The 16,037-nt window shown below is 38.3% G+C and overlaps 3 protein-coding genes across 13 annotated transcripts; 2 read left to right on the forward strand and 1 right to left on the reverse strand.

The window, feature by feature from the left end:
* Nucleotides 1–3,474: 3,474 nt before the first annotated feature.
* Nucleotides 3,475–5,624, forward strand: LOC149006884 (putative galacturonosyltransferase-like 9). The gene is given in 2 exon segments (XM_089165110.1): nucleotides 3,475–5,014; nucleotides 5,016–5,624. Coding segments are annotated over 2 exon segments (1,164 nt in total). The 5' UTR covers nucleotides 3,475–4,141; the 3' UTR covers nucleotides 5,307–5,624.
* A 7-nt stretch (nucleotides 5,625–5,631) lies between these two features.
* GLP7 (germin-like protein 7) lies at nucleotides 5,632–6,550 on the reverse strand. The gene has a single exon (XM_089165112.1). The coding sequence runs from the start codon at nucleotides 6,488–6,490 to the stop codon at nucleotides 5,825–5,827; it is 666 nt and encodes a 221-aa protein (XP_089021238.1). The 5' UTR covers nucleotides 6,491–6,550; the 3' UTR covers nucleotides 5,632–5,824.
* A 1,316-nt stretch (nucleotides 6,551–7,866) lies between these two features.
* LOC149006886 (uncharacterized) lies at nucleotides 7,867–15,132 on the forward strand. Of its 11 annotated transcripts, none has more exons than XM_089165101.1 (10): nucleotides 7,867–8,119; nucleotides 8,435–8,769; nucleotides 8,926–9,798; nucleotides 9,872–10,291; nucleotides 10,403–10,467; nucleotides 11,733–11,807; nucleotides 12,139–12,232; nucleotides 12,319–12,387; nucleotides 12,825–12,933; nucleotides 14,108–15,132. In XM_089165101.1, the coding sequence occupies exons 2-9, from the start codon at nucleotides 8,722–8,724 to the stop codon at nucleotides 12,930–12,932; spliced, it is 1,752 nt and encodes a 583-aa protein (XP_089021227.1). In that variant the 5' UTR covers nucleotides 7,867–8,119; nucleotides 8,435–8,721; the 3' UTR covers nucleotide 12,933; nucleotides 14,108–15,132. The 11 variants fall into 11 exon arrangements, with proteins under 11 accessions (XP_089021227.1, XP_089021225.1, XP_089021229.1 ...); XM_089165099.1 differs by having other exon boundaries at nucleotides 8,445–8,769; XM_089165103.1 differs by having other exon boundaries at nucleotides 8,620–8,769.
* The last annotated feature ends 905 nt before the right edge of the window (nucleotides 15,133–16,037 follow it).

The following is a 16,037-nucleotide window of genomic DNA, read 5'->3' on the forward strand; positions in this document are numbered from 1 at the left end:
AGTTATAAATACAATTAAAACTATAATTACATGGACTCAAAGACATTCAAGCCCTTGATTGAAGATATCCGTACCTTCATTGGGAATTCTATAGATTTTCAGATTTCTTATGTTCCTAAGAAAGCTAATATAATAGCTAACATCCTAGCCCGGAAGGCCACTTTGGTTGAGAGTCCAAAAGATTAGTCGAATTCCCATGAGTGGTTATTAGAGCTTTGCTGGGCTACTTTTATGAATGAACTACATTTTGGTTTTTTTTTTTCTTTAATCTTTTTCAATTTCAATTGTCTCTTCCGGAATAAAGAGAAGATTATTGAAAGTGATCATTAGAGATCAAAAGGGTAGGCCCTCAGTGGTAGACTGAACCTGCAAGGATATTTATGTACTTTCTCAATTACATCCCCTTTCTGCAAATCCATATCAAACATGGCATTCTCTTTCATGGTTTGCAGCTAAAAAAAAGAGGTACATGTTAAAGTGTGCTTGATTTGACTGTTCCAAGATCCAACAATTGAGGGGTTCTTGTGAAAAAGGAAGACCTGGTTGATTACACTCACTCAACATTTGGTCCGAGTCGCTTGCGAGTTGCGGCTTTGGGAATGATTTGGAAAGAATAACATACCACATTCCTTGATATGTGACGGATTTAGTGCATGAAATTGAGGTATCAGTGTTGAGGTTGGGAAGGTCACGTTTCAACTTGAGTCCATACCGAGGGATCTTGCTCAAATTATGGCTACCTTTTATCCCTAGAAATAAAATAACATTAACAAGATTGTTTTTTTCATGGCGCCCACTTAAGTCGGGCACACGGGCCTAAATTTTTTACTATCCACTTTTGACTTTTTTTTTTCTCGAATTATCAAGTTAGTCACTCTTAATTTAACTTTGAAATAAAGAAAAATATAAGTTATAATTTTTACCAAACTTCACTTGATTTTTTAAAATTTGTAAGAAAACTCTCTGGTTCACTTGATTCACCATCCCTTCTCCTGCCAACAACCACAGGGGGCAACCCCCACCCCCTTCCTGGAAAAGAGCAAACGCTCAGCTTCCTAGATGAATCTCATGTCCACAAGCAAAATTCTATAGGGTGTAAATGTAATAGTTGGCAAGCCGAAGGACTCTGTTTACTATTGAAATCGTGGAGATGAAAGTCATGAAACTCTCACACTAATGCAAATATTTGTACGAAAGCGTACTATGATATTTTCTACTGAATACAATCTCTGAGCATTTTCTGTGTCTTTTAATAGGAGTTTGGTTTGTATTCCTCTTCTCTCTGTCTTTGCATAGCCCTTAAATCCTTCATCCTTCTCCTCTCCGTAAAAATATCCTACCAACAAAGCCTCTCTCTCTCCCACTAAGCCTCTTTAAAGCACCCATAATCAGAAGCTTCTTGGGGCTTCGCAAGTCTTATCCTAGCAAATTAAGCCAATAATTCACGATCTCTGCAACAGGCTACATTGGCCCCAACCCTACAATTTTCATCACAGACCACTCTCTCGCCCATCAAGCCCTAGTTGAGAATGGCATTGTCTTTGCTGATCATCTGGCGTCCTCTTGGCCATGCCTCTTCATCAACAACAACCCACTTAACATCAATTTTGCTACCTATGGTCTTCTATGGAGGCTTCTTTGCCGAATCTTACTTCCGACATGCTCAACTTCTTGAGTGAAATCCTATGGCGATGCTCAGAGAAAGGTTTTGCAGATATTAATTGAACAACTCAGGCTCCATGTTGAATCAAGTGTACTGGAGCAAGCAACTTCTAGTATGCCAAGTTCAATTTGCTGGTTGTTATGTGTTATTTTGTTTGATTCTATTACTGCATAAGCACCACTAATTTTTAGTGACATGCTTCCGACTGATGATACTATTCCAAATTAAATAGGCTTTAGCAAATTGCATTGGTTTCACTCTAATGCTTTCATCATGATCCACTCTAATGCTATAACTGTTGTATCAATGCCACCATTCAAAAACTCGGAGCAAAGAGTCATAATATCTGGCTCTATGAGTTTCCTTCCTTCTTCTGTAATATCGAAGAGTAAATCAACATAGGAGAAAACAAATTTATCTGGGTTAACATGTTTTTTCTCCTTCAGCTCCCGATGGGCTTAGCTGAGCATTTGCTCTTTTTCGGTGGGGGGGGGGGTTGCCGATAGTGGTGAATGAAGTGAATCGGGGAGTTTTTATTATATATATTATTTTAAAAAATTAATAAGGTTTTGTAAAATCAAAACTTATATTTTCCTTCACTCAATAGGCAAAATGGTCACTTTAAAATTTTGAAAAATGTTAAAAATGGGTAATTTGATGTACTTTCCACTTAAGTTGGTAGTGATGAATTTAGGCCCAACTTAAGTAAGGACCATGAAAAAAACTCCTTTAATAATCACTATTCAGTGACAAATATCTTATCGGTCAGAAATAGGTTTTTCCGATACGATTCACTAAAGGGCCTGTTTGGTTACATGAATCCAGAGATTTGAAATCTCTAGATTCTTGAATGCGACATTTATACCCGTTTGGTTGTAAAACTCTTTAGATTCATGAAATCTAGAGATTCATCTTTTTACACTAAAAATGTGAATCTTTAGATTTATGGGTATGGGGTGAAATCTCTAGGGTGAAATCCAGAGATTTCATCCTTACTATAAAAACTCTAAACATTTGTGCATTTACAAAAATCACAAATGAATCCACACAGTTAATTTTATAAATTATGACTCCATAGACTTGAATTCTCTAGATATTCGAAATCCCCATACTCATGTAATTAATTCGCACACATTGATCCAATTGGCATTTGGAAAAAAAATGCAGTGGAATATGACAAATTAATAAAAAATTTGATAATATTAGTTGGATAACTAGGATAACTTTAAATGTTTTTTCACGTGATTTAGGTTAAAGTTAAAGTAAACAAATGATTAGAATAAATCCACTCACACACAAGGAATAAATTTTCAAATATACTTATCAGAATCATAATCATGAGAGCCAAACAAATTTTTTAATTATAAATATAATCCAGGAGAACCTAATTTACAAAATCATGAATCTCTAAGTATGATTACAACGTTGACTCCAGATGATTATGGAACCAAACCCTACCTAAGCAATAAATGCGCAGGACCATCAAGTCATTTATTTTGGGCGATGGGATCGGAATTTCGGCCTAAATTTCAATCTCAATCATCGAAATTTAACGGTCGAGATCGAAATCTCGACCAAAATTTTAGATTCTATGGCAGAAATTACGACTTGATGATCCTGCACATTTAATGGGGAGGATCCAAACTTTTTGGAAGCTAAGGCGATCAAATTCGTTGATCAAAGATTGAAATAGTCACAGTAAAGCACATGATGATCACATGGTGGGGCTGTGAAGTGAAAATGGGGCCATTCCGATTCTCTAGATCAAGAGCATCTAGGGTTTCTGATTTCTTCCACTCTCCACAGTTTACAGAGTTTTCTGTTTCGAGTCAGGATTCTGGAATCCAATGAGGCAAAGTGGGTTTGGTAGATACAGTGAAGAAGCCCACCTTAGCTGTCTTTTTCAGCTGTCAACCATTGTTATCACAGCTGTTTTCCTTCCATGCCCTTCTGTCTGTCTTCTCGGTATCATGGAACCCATGAATTGGAAATCACATTTTTATTTCTTTTTCAAATCTTCCTCAATAAATGAACATTTCATAGAATTTTTGCTCTTGCCCACAGTTAGTAGTTTCTATTAAATACTGCACAGATCTAGCAGAGAATTCTCGTTTCCTATTTGATTCACAGAAAGACATATTTCCAGGTATGTTTGCAGAGAGTGCTTGACAATGTGCAAATGAAATTTCTCGGGTCTTCCCCTCTGCAACAAATTTCATAGTGCTTGACAATGTGTGAATGGCTTGCTTCCTCTCTGCAACAAAATTTCAGAGCAAATAATGAGGCCCTTCTTTAAGTTCTTGATTTGACCCCATTAGAGAAACTTCATTCACACGGAACCCAAAGAGCCAAACCGTGTTTTTTTCTTTTTTAAGATAAAGGGATTAAAGCAACGCGTATAAGCCTCCAAGACGTTCCCACTGGTTTTTTCTTCTGATAAACTTTCTGGGCTTCTTCTTGATCACAATCTTTCAAACCATGTTTGTTCTCCCATCGCAATCGAGTGTTCTTCTCTTCACAGTCCTTTCTCTTCTGCTCTTCCACTCGCGTTTCTCATACGCGATTAGGTCTTTTCCTGTTGCTGATTCTTCTTCGGAGGAAGGCTACCATGGAGGAGTTTCGGATGGATTGCCTACCTTTACCGAAGCACCCGAATACAGAAATGGCGCTGAATGCCCCATTGTAGTACCTAATTTTAGCGAATCGCCGCAATGTTACCCTCACCATATTCACATCGCCATGACTCTCGATAGAGAGTATCTAAGAGGATCCATGGCTGCGGTTCACTCTGTTCTCAAGCATTCTTCGTGTCCAGAACATATCTTCTTTCACTTTGTCGCTGCTGAATCCGACTCGGTTGATCCTAAGGCCCTCTCACGACTCGTTCGCTCGACGTTTCCCTCCCTCAATTTCAAGGTTTATCTCTTCAGAGTTGATGCTGTCAAGAATCTCATCTCTGCTTCAATCCGGCAAGCGCTCGAAAACCCTCTCAACTACGCCAGGAACTATCTCTCCGACATACTCGAGCCCTGCGTTCAGCGTGTGATCTATCTCGACTCTGACGTTATCGTGGTAGACGATATCAAGAAACTTTGGAAAACTCCGCTTACTGGGTTGCGCGTCATTGGAGCACCTGAGTACTGTCACGCTAATTTCACCAAGTATTTCTCTGATGGTTTCTGGGCTGATACGAGCTTGTCAAGTGTTTTTAATGGCAGAAAGCCCTGCTACTTCAATACGGGTGTGATGGTAATGGATCTCGAGAGATGGAGACAAGGAAATTACGGGAAGAAGATTGAAAGTTGGATGCAGGTGCAGAAAAGCAAGAGGATTTACGAGTTGGGTTCACTTCCCACCATTCTTGCTAGTTTTTGCTGGAGATGTTGAGCCTATTAACCACCAGTGGAACCAACATGGTCTAGGTGGTGATAATTTGGTTGGTAGTTGCAGAAGCTTACATCCTGGTAATGTGAGTTTGCTACATTGGAGTGGTAAGGGAAAACCATGGGCTAGACTTGATGCAAGGAATCCATGCCCTCTTGATTTCCTGTGGGAGCCTTATGATCTTTACAGACCTCAACAGCAACAGGAACTAATATTGGCCCCATTAGAGGTGTCATTTCCGTTGCTTTCTTCATTCTGATCAGGATTTCAGTTCTTTTTTCTTTCAATTCTTTTTGATAGTCTAGGTGATTCTTTCACTGAATTTGTATAGAGAAGAGATTAGAAACATAACCCTTCAATATATTGAGATTGGGTAATTTTTTCTCTGTAACATATATTCATTCTTGTTTGGAGGTGAATTTGATGTCTTCTTTCCCCCTCTCCATTTGTGGGTTTTTCTTCCTCTTTCTGAATTGGTTGTGTTTCAGGGTGATGAACTTGTTTTGATCCACTCTGCAAATGAATCACATATGTGCTCTTCAACTTCATTTTAAAATAAAAGTGGATAATTTTGCTTCGTCTCTTTTGATACAAATGTAGAATTGAGAAATTGGGGTTATGAGCTGTTATTTCAAGACTACAAGGCGATTTATTTTCATGAAAATAAATTCAAACATACACCCTGAAATCTGAATCAAACTTCCTTATTTCATACGATTAGAACATGTTAATCGCGTAATCGCGTTGGAGTTAAGGTTGATGTTATTAATTTAGTTATCATCCACCGAGATTCCTGCGTATCCTTTCAACATCTTGACCTCCGATCTGGAAGGCACTCGTCAGAACTTCATCTGGAATCCGAGGCTTCGACCCAAATGTAGCTAGAGCAACAAGCTGTGCACCTGGGTTCTGGCTGTTGAGGCCAGACAAGGCCACCGCGGGCGACGATATATCAAGATTATACAGAAAATGGGTTAGACCTTTTGGAAACACAAACGCATCTCCTGGTCTTAGCTGCTGCGTGAAGAGCTTGTTAGAGGTATCAATGAAGCCTACCATAATGTTACCCTTAAGGAGGATGGTCACCTCAGAGGCTCTAGGATGAGTGTGTGGTGGGACATGCCCTTTTACTGCAATGTCAACTCGTGCCATTGTCAATCCCTGTGTGTTGATGCCCGCAAGGTTTCTTGTGTTGGTGAGGGTGACATTGAAACCAAATGGGTTTGCACTTGTGTTGCCAGGCTTGGCTAGAACAGATGTCATGAAGTGAGATGAAACTGCTAGTGATGGATTGATGCAAGGAGCACCATTGAGGAACATTGATTGAGGGTTTGCTGTGTCTGCAACACAATAGTCTTGAAGGGGTTCAGGGTCTGATGTGATAATACTTGCTAGACCTGCTAAGATAAAGGTTTGAAGCAGCATATGCTTGATTCTGAGCATGATTGTGTTATCAGGGTCACCTTTCTCCTGGGGCTGGAAGCCTGGAAGAGATAGATGAGAGAGTTTTGGTTTTGATAAGCCAGTTTTAAACATCCCCAATGTTATATAGTGAGGTTGATGAGTAGCGTAGGAGAAATCGAAACGTGGTGAAAACAATAAGGCAAGTTGGGCCTGGTTTTGGTGAAGTATGAATTGGGGTAGCAGTGTAGCACTAGTGCTGTTAGCCATTTGTGGAAGCAAAACGAAGCTGACATGATTTTCTTTTAAGCATAAGCTTTCTCCCCTCCCCCAAAAACTAGATTTCTTTTATATTTTGTAAAACTTTTTTTTTTTTTTGATAAATTTTCTTTTGTAATTTAGAAAGATTGTGAGGAGGTTGTAAAATTATATTAAAAAAATCCATATTTACATCCATGATCCATATATGTCTACCTTTTCATTTTTTATTGTTGCAACGGAAAAAAATCATCCGTTGTGCACATCTCTCTATTGTGAAAATCCAAAATAGCCTTGTAATATCTTTGTTTTCTCAACCAGTTATTTGGCATAAATGTGCATTACTGTGCACAACAGAGGATGTTTTTCTTGTTGCATTTTTTATTGCTTACATGGCATCCTCCTAGCCCAAGTAGCACCTGTAGTTCTAGGTTGTCACCCTAATACAAATACTCATTTAATGGTTGGGTATTGAAGTCCTTGTAATTCAAAATTCAAATTCAAACGAAGCTTGATACCCAACAATCATAGGGGGACCCAACACTAAAGGCTTTTCACACAAGAAAAGGAAACAAACAAGAAATGAAAAATCCAAGCACTTGATGATTCCTTAGAAACACTGATCATGATCTTTTCAGTGTATAGAGGTGGGCCCTCTTCTAAATGTGTGGTAAAGAAAATTGAGGATAGTGTTATCCCGGACCCCAACTCGCGTGTCTATTATTTATCAAGAATTAACTCCGGTATGGTTTCCTTTTCAACTGCTGTGGTTCATTGAGGGCTGATTAGCATGGGCCCAACAAATTTGAGGACCAAAATGAGGCCCACCTCGTGCTAAGAACATCTTGATCCAAAATCAGCCCTACTATATCATTATAACCATCCAAATTTCTGTACATCTTTTACCAACCTATACATGACAAACATAATGTGCCGATAATATGGGGAACACTTGATGGGCAAAGACCAAATCCAAAGCCCAAAAGGGGAATGGGTCCATGGGCCCAGCTACATCCATGTACTAACCATTCCAGCTATTCAATACAATACTTCATGCTTTGGGCCCACTTGTTATGAATACGGCCCACGCCTTCTTCTACCCTTAAATAGGGAAACCCAACTATTATTGATAGCTTTTTACACCTTTTCAACGCCCTCACGTCACATCATTTCACGTGTCGGTTGATGCATTTCACATCGGCTCTTGCACTTTTTAACTGCTTTCACTTGGCTTTGCTGTCTCTTTCGCTAGCTTTCCTTTGTGGTTTCCATGAATGAAAATCTGAAAAATCTCATCTTTTCACTCTCTCACTGTTCTTGTGGGCCTTTTCCTTCGACAGCCACAGCACGGCACATACTGAACTCGTTCACAACGTCGGCCCTACTGATGATCTGAAATCCCTCGTTGTTCTGGTAGGTTTTCAGATCGAAAATTTTAATATTTTCTTCATGCCTGTTCCTGTTAACTAAGCGAATGTAGAAAATAGAGTTCGATTGTGCTTGAATTTGCTCTTAAATTTGTCTGGTTTTTGTTTCTGTGATGGGAGTTCTACCTGGTGAAGCAATGTTGTGTTCAAATTTGTGATCTTTAATGGTTTTGTAAGTGCTGAAGTCTTTTCAGTGAAAAAGAACCCTAATAATATAGAAATGGATGATTCAAGGAAATTAAGGTTTCACCTTTGATAAATTTAGTGTTGATGAGTGCTGGGTGGGGTAACTTGATTTTAGGCTGTTACAGTGTTCTTAGGAAACAAAAGGCAATCTAAGTGGAAAAGGAAGAAGGCATTTAGGGAATTTAAAATGGAAATCTAATAAAGCAGGTATATTCCATTCCTCTAGTGTGAGAGGTTATCACTTGGCTTTTCTCTTTTTGTCTCTTTCTTATCATCTTCTGCATCGTCTTACTTCTACAGTCATTTAGCAGAGTGATGGAAGCCCATGTTTACCACAAGGCCTTCATTGTTTCTGCAGAGGACTGGTGAAGCCTTGATATACTCCCCTGATCTCAGATAATTATGGAAAAATCCATGGTACAAACTCACATTTTACGAGATGGAAGTGAGGTAAACCCATCTCTTCCTTTACTGTTGATTTGGTTTCACACACATGTTGCAAAGTTCAGTATTTGAGTTAGATGTTAGAACTTACTTGATGTATACTTTGTTCTTATTGAATTTGTTTGGATGTTTGCTTAATATTTGGAATGATCTTTGTTTTAGAGAGGAAAACCATCTTCTTCTAAGACTGCTTTGGAGGTATCCGTTTCATTTGGTAGATTTGAAAATGAGTCATTGTCATGGGAGAGATGGTCATCCTTTTCGCAGAATAAATACCTGGAAGAAGTTGAGAAATGTTCAACCCCTGGATCGGTGGCTGAGAAGAAGGCCTATTTTGAAGCCCATTACAAGAAGATTGCTGCACGAATGGCTGAAGAAACAGGACAGGAAGTGCGAATGGTAGCTCATGCCGTGGGATCAGATGGAATTTCTGGTGATCCAGACAACAATGGTTGTGAGCTCAGTACTGAACAACAAGGACATGAAGAGCAACAGGAAGCTCACACCTTGGGATCAGAGGAGAGGATTTATGGAGATCCAGTCAGCAGTGGTTGTAATACTGAACAACTAGGACAAGAAGTGCGAATGGAAGCTCATACCTTCGGATCAGATGAGACAATTTCTGGAGAGCTAGTCAACAGTGGTTGCAAGTTCGAGACTGAATCCGGTACATTAATAACTGATGCGGGGGAACCAACTACAAACTCGCTCTGTTTGGTGAGTAGCACCAACACTAGTGAGTTGGACGATGTTGAAGTTGACAAGGATGCTGAAGTCGCCACCTCAAACAAGGAAGCTGCAGTAGATATGGATTGTCAAGGCAAATTCAGTGAGGAGGTGAAAGAAGAGTTGGAAGGAAGAGTTGATAACCCAAAATTAATTACACTGGAAATAGGTATTTTGGAAGGAGAAAATAACCCAATGAGATCTCGAGCCACAAAGGAACTGTCAGAACACTTGGACAATGGAGGAGTCAACACCCAAAAGAACAAGGTGGAGAATTCCAAAATGAAGCTGCCAAAGGAATCTCAGAAGGTTTAGCATTGATAATCACAAACTAATCAATATCTGTGCATAGTGTGAGGTTATCTTTCTAATACATTTTCAGCATTTGGATTTTCAGAGGACACCAGCTACAAAGACAAAGAGTTCGATGAGAACAAAGAACAACTCAGCATCCCATACTCCAAAATCATCACAGATTGCAATCCCTAAAACATCACCAAAGCCTAGACTAGCTTCTGATATGATGTCTACCGCTCAAAATCTAGCAACAAAGGGAAGCCAATCATCTTTGCCGAAAAGCCCCAATATTTCCACATTGGAAAGCAGGAGATTAACTAAGACCTCCCTATCCAAGTCCCTTGTTTTGCAGCCTAAACATTCTGAATCAGCTTCTCCTGTGACGATGAGAAAGTCTTTCATAATGGAGAAAATGGGAGACAAGGAAATTGTAAAGCGGGCGTTTAAAGCATTTCAAAATAGTTTCAACCAATTAAGTGAAGCAGAAACTTCCACTGCTAAGCAGGTTTATCAGTTCTTCTTGTTTTTATGTTCCTTAAGACCTCCCTAACCTTTGACCTTCTATTTGTCATCTTTGGGGATTAGTAGCCAAATCATCATTTTACACTTTGTGCAGGTACCCACGGAGGTGAAAGGTCAAAGTAAGACTGCTCCTTTGACTAGGAAAAAGCAATTTGAAGGGTAATCTTTGAAACTACTGTGTATTCAGCTAAATATGTACACCAATTTTATTTTAAATGAAAGAAAATTACTGCATTAAAACTAGCATTAGAGATAACATAAGTTCTCTTGGTTTACAACTGAGTTCCGAGCCTTGTTGTTATGCCAAGAAGGCTGCATGAATTACACACTTAATAACAGATGATTCACAATCCTGGCAAAAAATAAGTACTCAGATAAAGACAACAAGAGGTTCACCTAGTAATAAGGCCATGGTCTACTAGGTTCAGGCCAAAAACTCCTCCAAACTAGTGCTATTAGACCATACTATGGTTGGCAGGATACAATCCACAAAATTCTGATTAGCATCACCCCAAAGTTTGTATACCGGAGCAGGCAACTCATCCTGTGCCATCCTTCCAGTAGCCTTCAATAAACACGTCCCCTGTTGAACAAAACAATAACAACAACCATATCTGGTTAATCCTTCCACTGTTGCATGTGCGACCCAAAGTTCTAGATTAGCCATCCATGGCCAAATAGGTCGTCAATGGTATAATTCGACAACAGTGGGTTCAAAGAAAGAGAGAGACTATCTCCCCACACCAGAGAATGCAACTTTAACATCTCAATCCAATACAACATCCTTTGTAAAATCTGTAAAGGATTTACCTTCTCCCTTTTGAACAAACACCTCTTTTTAGCATCCCAAATATAATAACAATTCTTGATGAACATACCAGAAGCCTGTTTAAATACCTTTTGTTCCACTTGTACCTGTTACAAAACCATAGGGGGACACAAATTATTGAGGAAGCCTGCAAATATTTGGTCCTAAGCCCCAATAAACCAGCAACCCTAACATATTTGACCCACTTGGCATAAGAAAAATGTGCCAGTAAGTCTCCTTCAAATCACACAAGACGCATCTACCATCATCAATCAAACACCTGTTCCTCCTATTTTTAACATAAAAGCCATGATGTAGTCTCCAAGAAAATATCTTATATCTCGGTAGAATCTGAATTTTCCAAAAGAATTTCTGCTTTCATTTTTCAAGAGGATTGGAAGACAGCAATTCCTTAACACTATGATAAGCAAATTTAGTAGAAAAAAAACCACCAGATGAGTATGTATATGTACATTTTGTTCATTCAATTTTCTGTTCCTCATCATACACCAGCATCATCATATGGATTTTATGTAGTTGAAACAGTTGTTAGGTACACTCTACTAGTGACTTTGCCAACTTCAACAATTTCTAAATGTTTTTCAACCAACTATAGGACAAGGAACGCAGTGGAGAATGCGAGATCTCCAAGAACACCGATAAGTGAAAGGCAAAATTCTGCTTTGGCAAGGTATACTTTCTTTCCTTGGATCGAGCTACTCAGTTTAGTACAGCAAAAGTTTTAGTACATGCATATCATTACGGACCATACAAAGCTTGTAATTGATTTGGACAACTCAAGTTGTTTGTCTGGAGCAAACTCTAGTTGAGTGATTGATCTGTGTCTAAATGTTAGGGCTGTGCCCATTCTGGAATTTATCTGCCTAGTTCAATGGCCAATGGCCATTCAGTTGTAGTCAAGTGGTGGGAGGATATGGAAATCGGACATAGAAGATTGTCTTTTGTGTGATTTAGCTACAGTATTTGCGGCAAAAACTTAATTCCAATTTGTTCTCTGGCAGGCCTCTCAAAACAGCTTCTGTAGATCATTTGCGATCTGATTCATCTTCTTCACTTGTCCTGAGAAGTAGTGAAAGAGCAGAGAAACGGAAGGAGGCATCCATCAGACCTGATTCTCTTTCATATTTAATTCTATCTCCACAAAATACATGGTTAACCACACTCTCACTTATGTGTTTCAGTTCTTAAAGAAGTTGGAGAAGTCTAATGCTAAGGAGGTGGAGAAGATACAACTTCAGTCAAAATCTAAGGTACACCTGCAGATGTTTAGAATTTTCTCCAACTAGAGCATCATTCTAGAACTTTCACTAATTACAGACAATTATAAACAGGTGAATGTAAGCTTTGCAAATCCACCCCCCCCCCTTCATTCCTTCTTTCTTCCCCCAACATAAACAACAAGAAAATGATGAATACAATCGATGACACCTCTGGGGAGCCCAACTGCATGGCCCAGTTGATTTAGTGTAGTATAGTAAGGTCATGCTAACCAGGAGGTCTCGATTTTGAGCCCCCTACCCCTGGCCATCACCTTCCCTCCGCAATAAGTAGATTACTCTGAAAGATATCTTAGATTTCGTGTTCATCATTTATTGTCCCTTCTCCTGGTGATTATGAGGAAATAGACAATCACATTAGTATAGTTTTGAAGTTATGGAATATATGAATATCTTAATGTTTGTTACAGGAGGAAAAAGATGCAGGAGTAAGAAAGCTAAGACAGAGCCTCAATTTTAAAGCCACACCTATGCCAGATTTTTATGGTGGTCGAGTGTCAAAAACCCCTGTAAAATAAGGTATGCTTGACCTTCTTTTGTTCATAAAATCCTTAATCATCTCCAATTGAATAAATAATTCTACTTCGAGTTCTCAGGGACACTCTCTCAATGTAAAAGGTCAAAACAGTCATGTGTGCAATTAATGCCCTTACACTTGAAGTTCAGTAGAATTAATATAAAGATGCAGTCAGACAAACAGCAGCCCCCACATTTTTTGAGTCGTAGAAAGTCAGAGATAGTTTAATCAAATAGCATTTTCCCCTTTGCAAGTGGTCTCTCTCCACCCCCTCCTTCCCCTCCCCCCCCACCCCCCACCCCAAAATAAATAAATAAAAAAACCCACACTCCCTACCTCCTTGTTGGGGGCAGTGGTGGTGTTTGCATGGAATAAGAGTTGGGTTAGGCTGATTGGAAGTATATCGAACATGATTTATCATTCTTTCTATTCTCTTAGAATGTAAAGGAAGTGGAATTTTTTTTCTTCTTTCAAAAGGTCACAAGAAAAAGAAGGCAGCCCAGAAGAATACCAGAGTATAACACCCTTAATACTTCCCCTAGTGAGTAGGGACAATGACATAAGTTAGCTCTTATAATTGCAGGCATTACTGAATTGGCATTTACTTGGCAACAAGGTACTTCAGATTTATCATACATTAAGCTGAACAAGTTCCAATAGTACTATTCTACCAAAAAAGTTCCAATAGTTCTCTCATGGTGGAGTTGTATTATCAACTTTAATTGTGGTCTTGGTTCTCAAAGAATTTTGGATCACTAAAAATTTAGCACAGTAAAGTCTTTCAGCCATACCTGACAGGCGAACCAAGCATTTTCTTCCAAATAAAATATGAGAGGAAAAGGTTCTCTGAGCTGACCATGAAGGATATCTTTTCTCTCTCTAACCCTTATGCATGAAACTGTTTTCTTGCACCTCATTGTTGCTTTACCCTATGCTGCTTTCTTAGAGAAAGAACTCTCTCTCACAATGAAAAATATTGGCCTTGTATTTGCTTGGCAAATATGAGATTGAGAATATGCTGTACTAGACATCTTGGCAAAGAAACCATGGACCAATTGGTGACCGTTCCATCTTCTACATGTTTTCATGATTTTGGCCATGCCTTTTTTTCAGATGAAATGCTTGTCATGTATGTTGATGGGGATAAATGTGCTAATGAGGCATTTCACTTGTCAGGTATTTGCTTCGTGGGGGAGAGTCTGATAGGTGATGAGTTTCTTGCACGCTCTACATAAGGTTGGGATCAAGGAGGAATCTTTGTGGCCTTCAGAGAGATGGTTTTATACAAAATGCGAAAAGTGATCACACATGCATTTTGTAGGCAAAGTGGTAAAGAGAAATATACAGAGGTACTTATAGATAGAAATTAGGACACTACACTACATTATCTTCAGGTGCTCAGCAATTAGTCGATGAAGGACAAACAGGACATTATGTAGCAGTGCTCTTGTTATATTCATCCTTGTATTCACATGGCCTAGTGGTAATGTAAAAAAGATCAAAAGCCTTGTGTTGTATTCTAAAAATGGTGGTAAAAACATTAGTAGTTTGGCATGTCCTAAGTTTGTATGCCATGACATGGTCATTGTTGTAGAGTCTGAAAGGAGGGGAAATTAGGTACAAGAAATCTGGGGGAAAAAAATGGGGTAGGAAACTGATGCTGTTTGGGTGGTGAAATGGAATCCCCCAACCTCTCACATTGGATGCATGGTTTGTATTCTCATCTGTCCTGTGTTTTTACCTAAAATTTGAAGAAAAGAAAAAAAAACCAATTGCGAATCGTGTCTTTAGCATGGAACAAGATTTTGCTGTCAGTGAATTTCGGATGTTTCAGTGAAAGGCAAATTGAAACATGAGCCTAATTTTGAAAAAAATATTGCCAAATTTTTGGTGATATTTCATGATATATCAACGAATCAATTGACATATTGCCAAAATATCGATATTATTCGTGATTTTTAGGTGATTTCTCTCGTGATTCTATGGTGGAATCTTCAGGTTCAATGGACAATTTTTCCAATTCTGTCCAATAATTCAAGACTCAAAAGACAAGGTGTCAGATGTGATTAGGGAGGAGAATTTTTGGAAATAATTTAAATTTAGAAGACATGTTATGGCAAAATCTTCAAGATTAATAAGCAATATTACCAATTATATTCCAGTGATTTAGGTCTCAAAAGTCAACGTATCAAATATCGTTAGGGAAGAGTATATACATGAAAGAATTTATGCAAATAATTTAAATTATAAAGGGATTTTGTAATGGAATCTTCAAGGTCAATAGGTAACTTTTCCAATTATGTTCGAATGATTTAGGTCGTAGAAGGTAACATTTTAAAATGTGTCAAATGTGGCTAGGAATGAGAACTTACATGAAATAATTTATATGAAATAATTCAAATTTACCAAATATTGACATCAAATTAGAGTAGATACCATATTTGGGCCAAAATGGGGAGTCAAAAAATCTGTCAAAATTTGAGCCAAATCTTGCCTAAATTTCGGCTTTCACGATTTCACCCAATTCGCCAAATAGCAAACCAGCTTACCATGGCAAACTTTCGTTCCTCGATCTTTAGGATCAAGAAATTATAATTAAGAAATTTTTTTAAAATTTTATAGTTGTTCATGAGTCATGAGCACTACAGGCTCAATCATAGAGGTTGTTGAAGAGGTTGAACCAATAAAAAGTTCACCTAGTCCAATTTAGACGGTCAAATTTTGACAAGACACTTGACAAAAGGTAATAACTTTTAGAGCAAATTGCATTGGCATCCCAAAATGGAGGCCTTAAAACACTAACACCCCACTTTATGTTTAAAAAACACAAAGACCCCAAAATTTGATTTTCTTTGAATATATTTGACTAATTTATCACTAAAAACAGTCCAGATACCATTTATTATAGGGATATTTTTAAAATTGAAACAAAATAAACACTGATTTAACTGTTTTCTGTAATAAATTAGACAAATATATTCAATAAAAATTCAATTTTGGGTCTTTGTGTTTTTTAAACATAAAGTGGAGTGTCAGTGCTTTAAGGCCTCCATTTTGGGGTACAAGTACAGTTAGAGTCCAAGTACAATTTACTCTAACTTTTATA

Source organism: Hakea prostrata, chromosome 8, assembly GCF_041222555.1.
Source record: "Hakea prostrata isolate BN-2017 chromosome 8, UWA_Hpros_2, whole genome shotgun sequence".
Taxonomy (NCBI): domain Eukaryota; kingdom Viridiplantae; phylum Streptophyta; class Magnoliopsida; order Proteales; family Proteaceae; genus Hakea; species Hakea prostrata.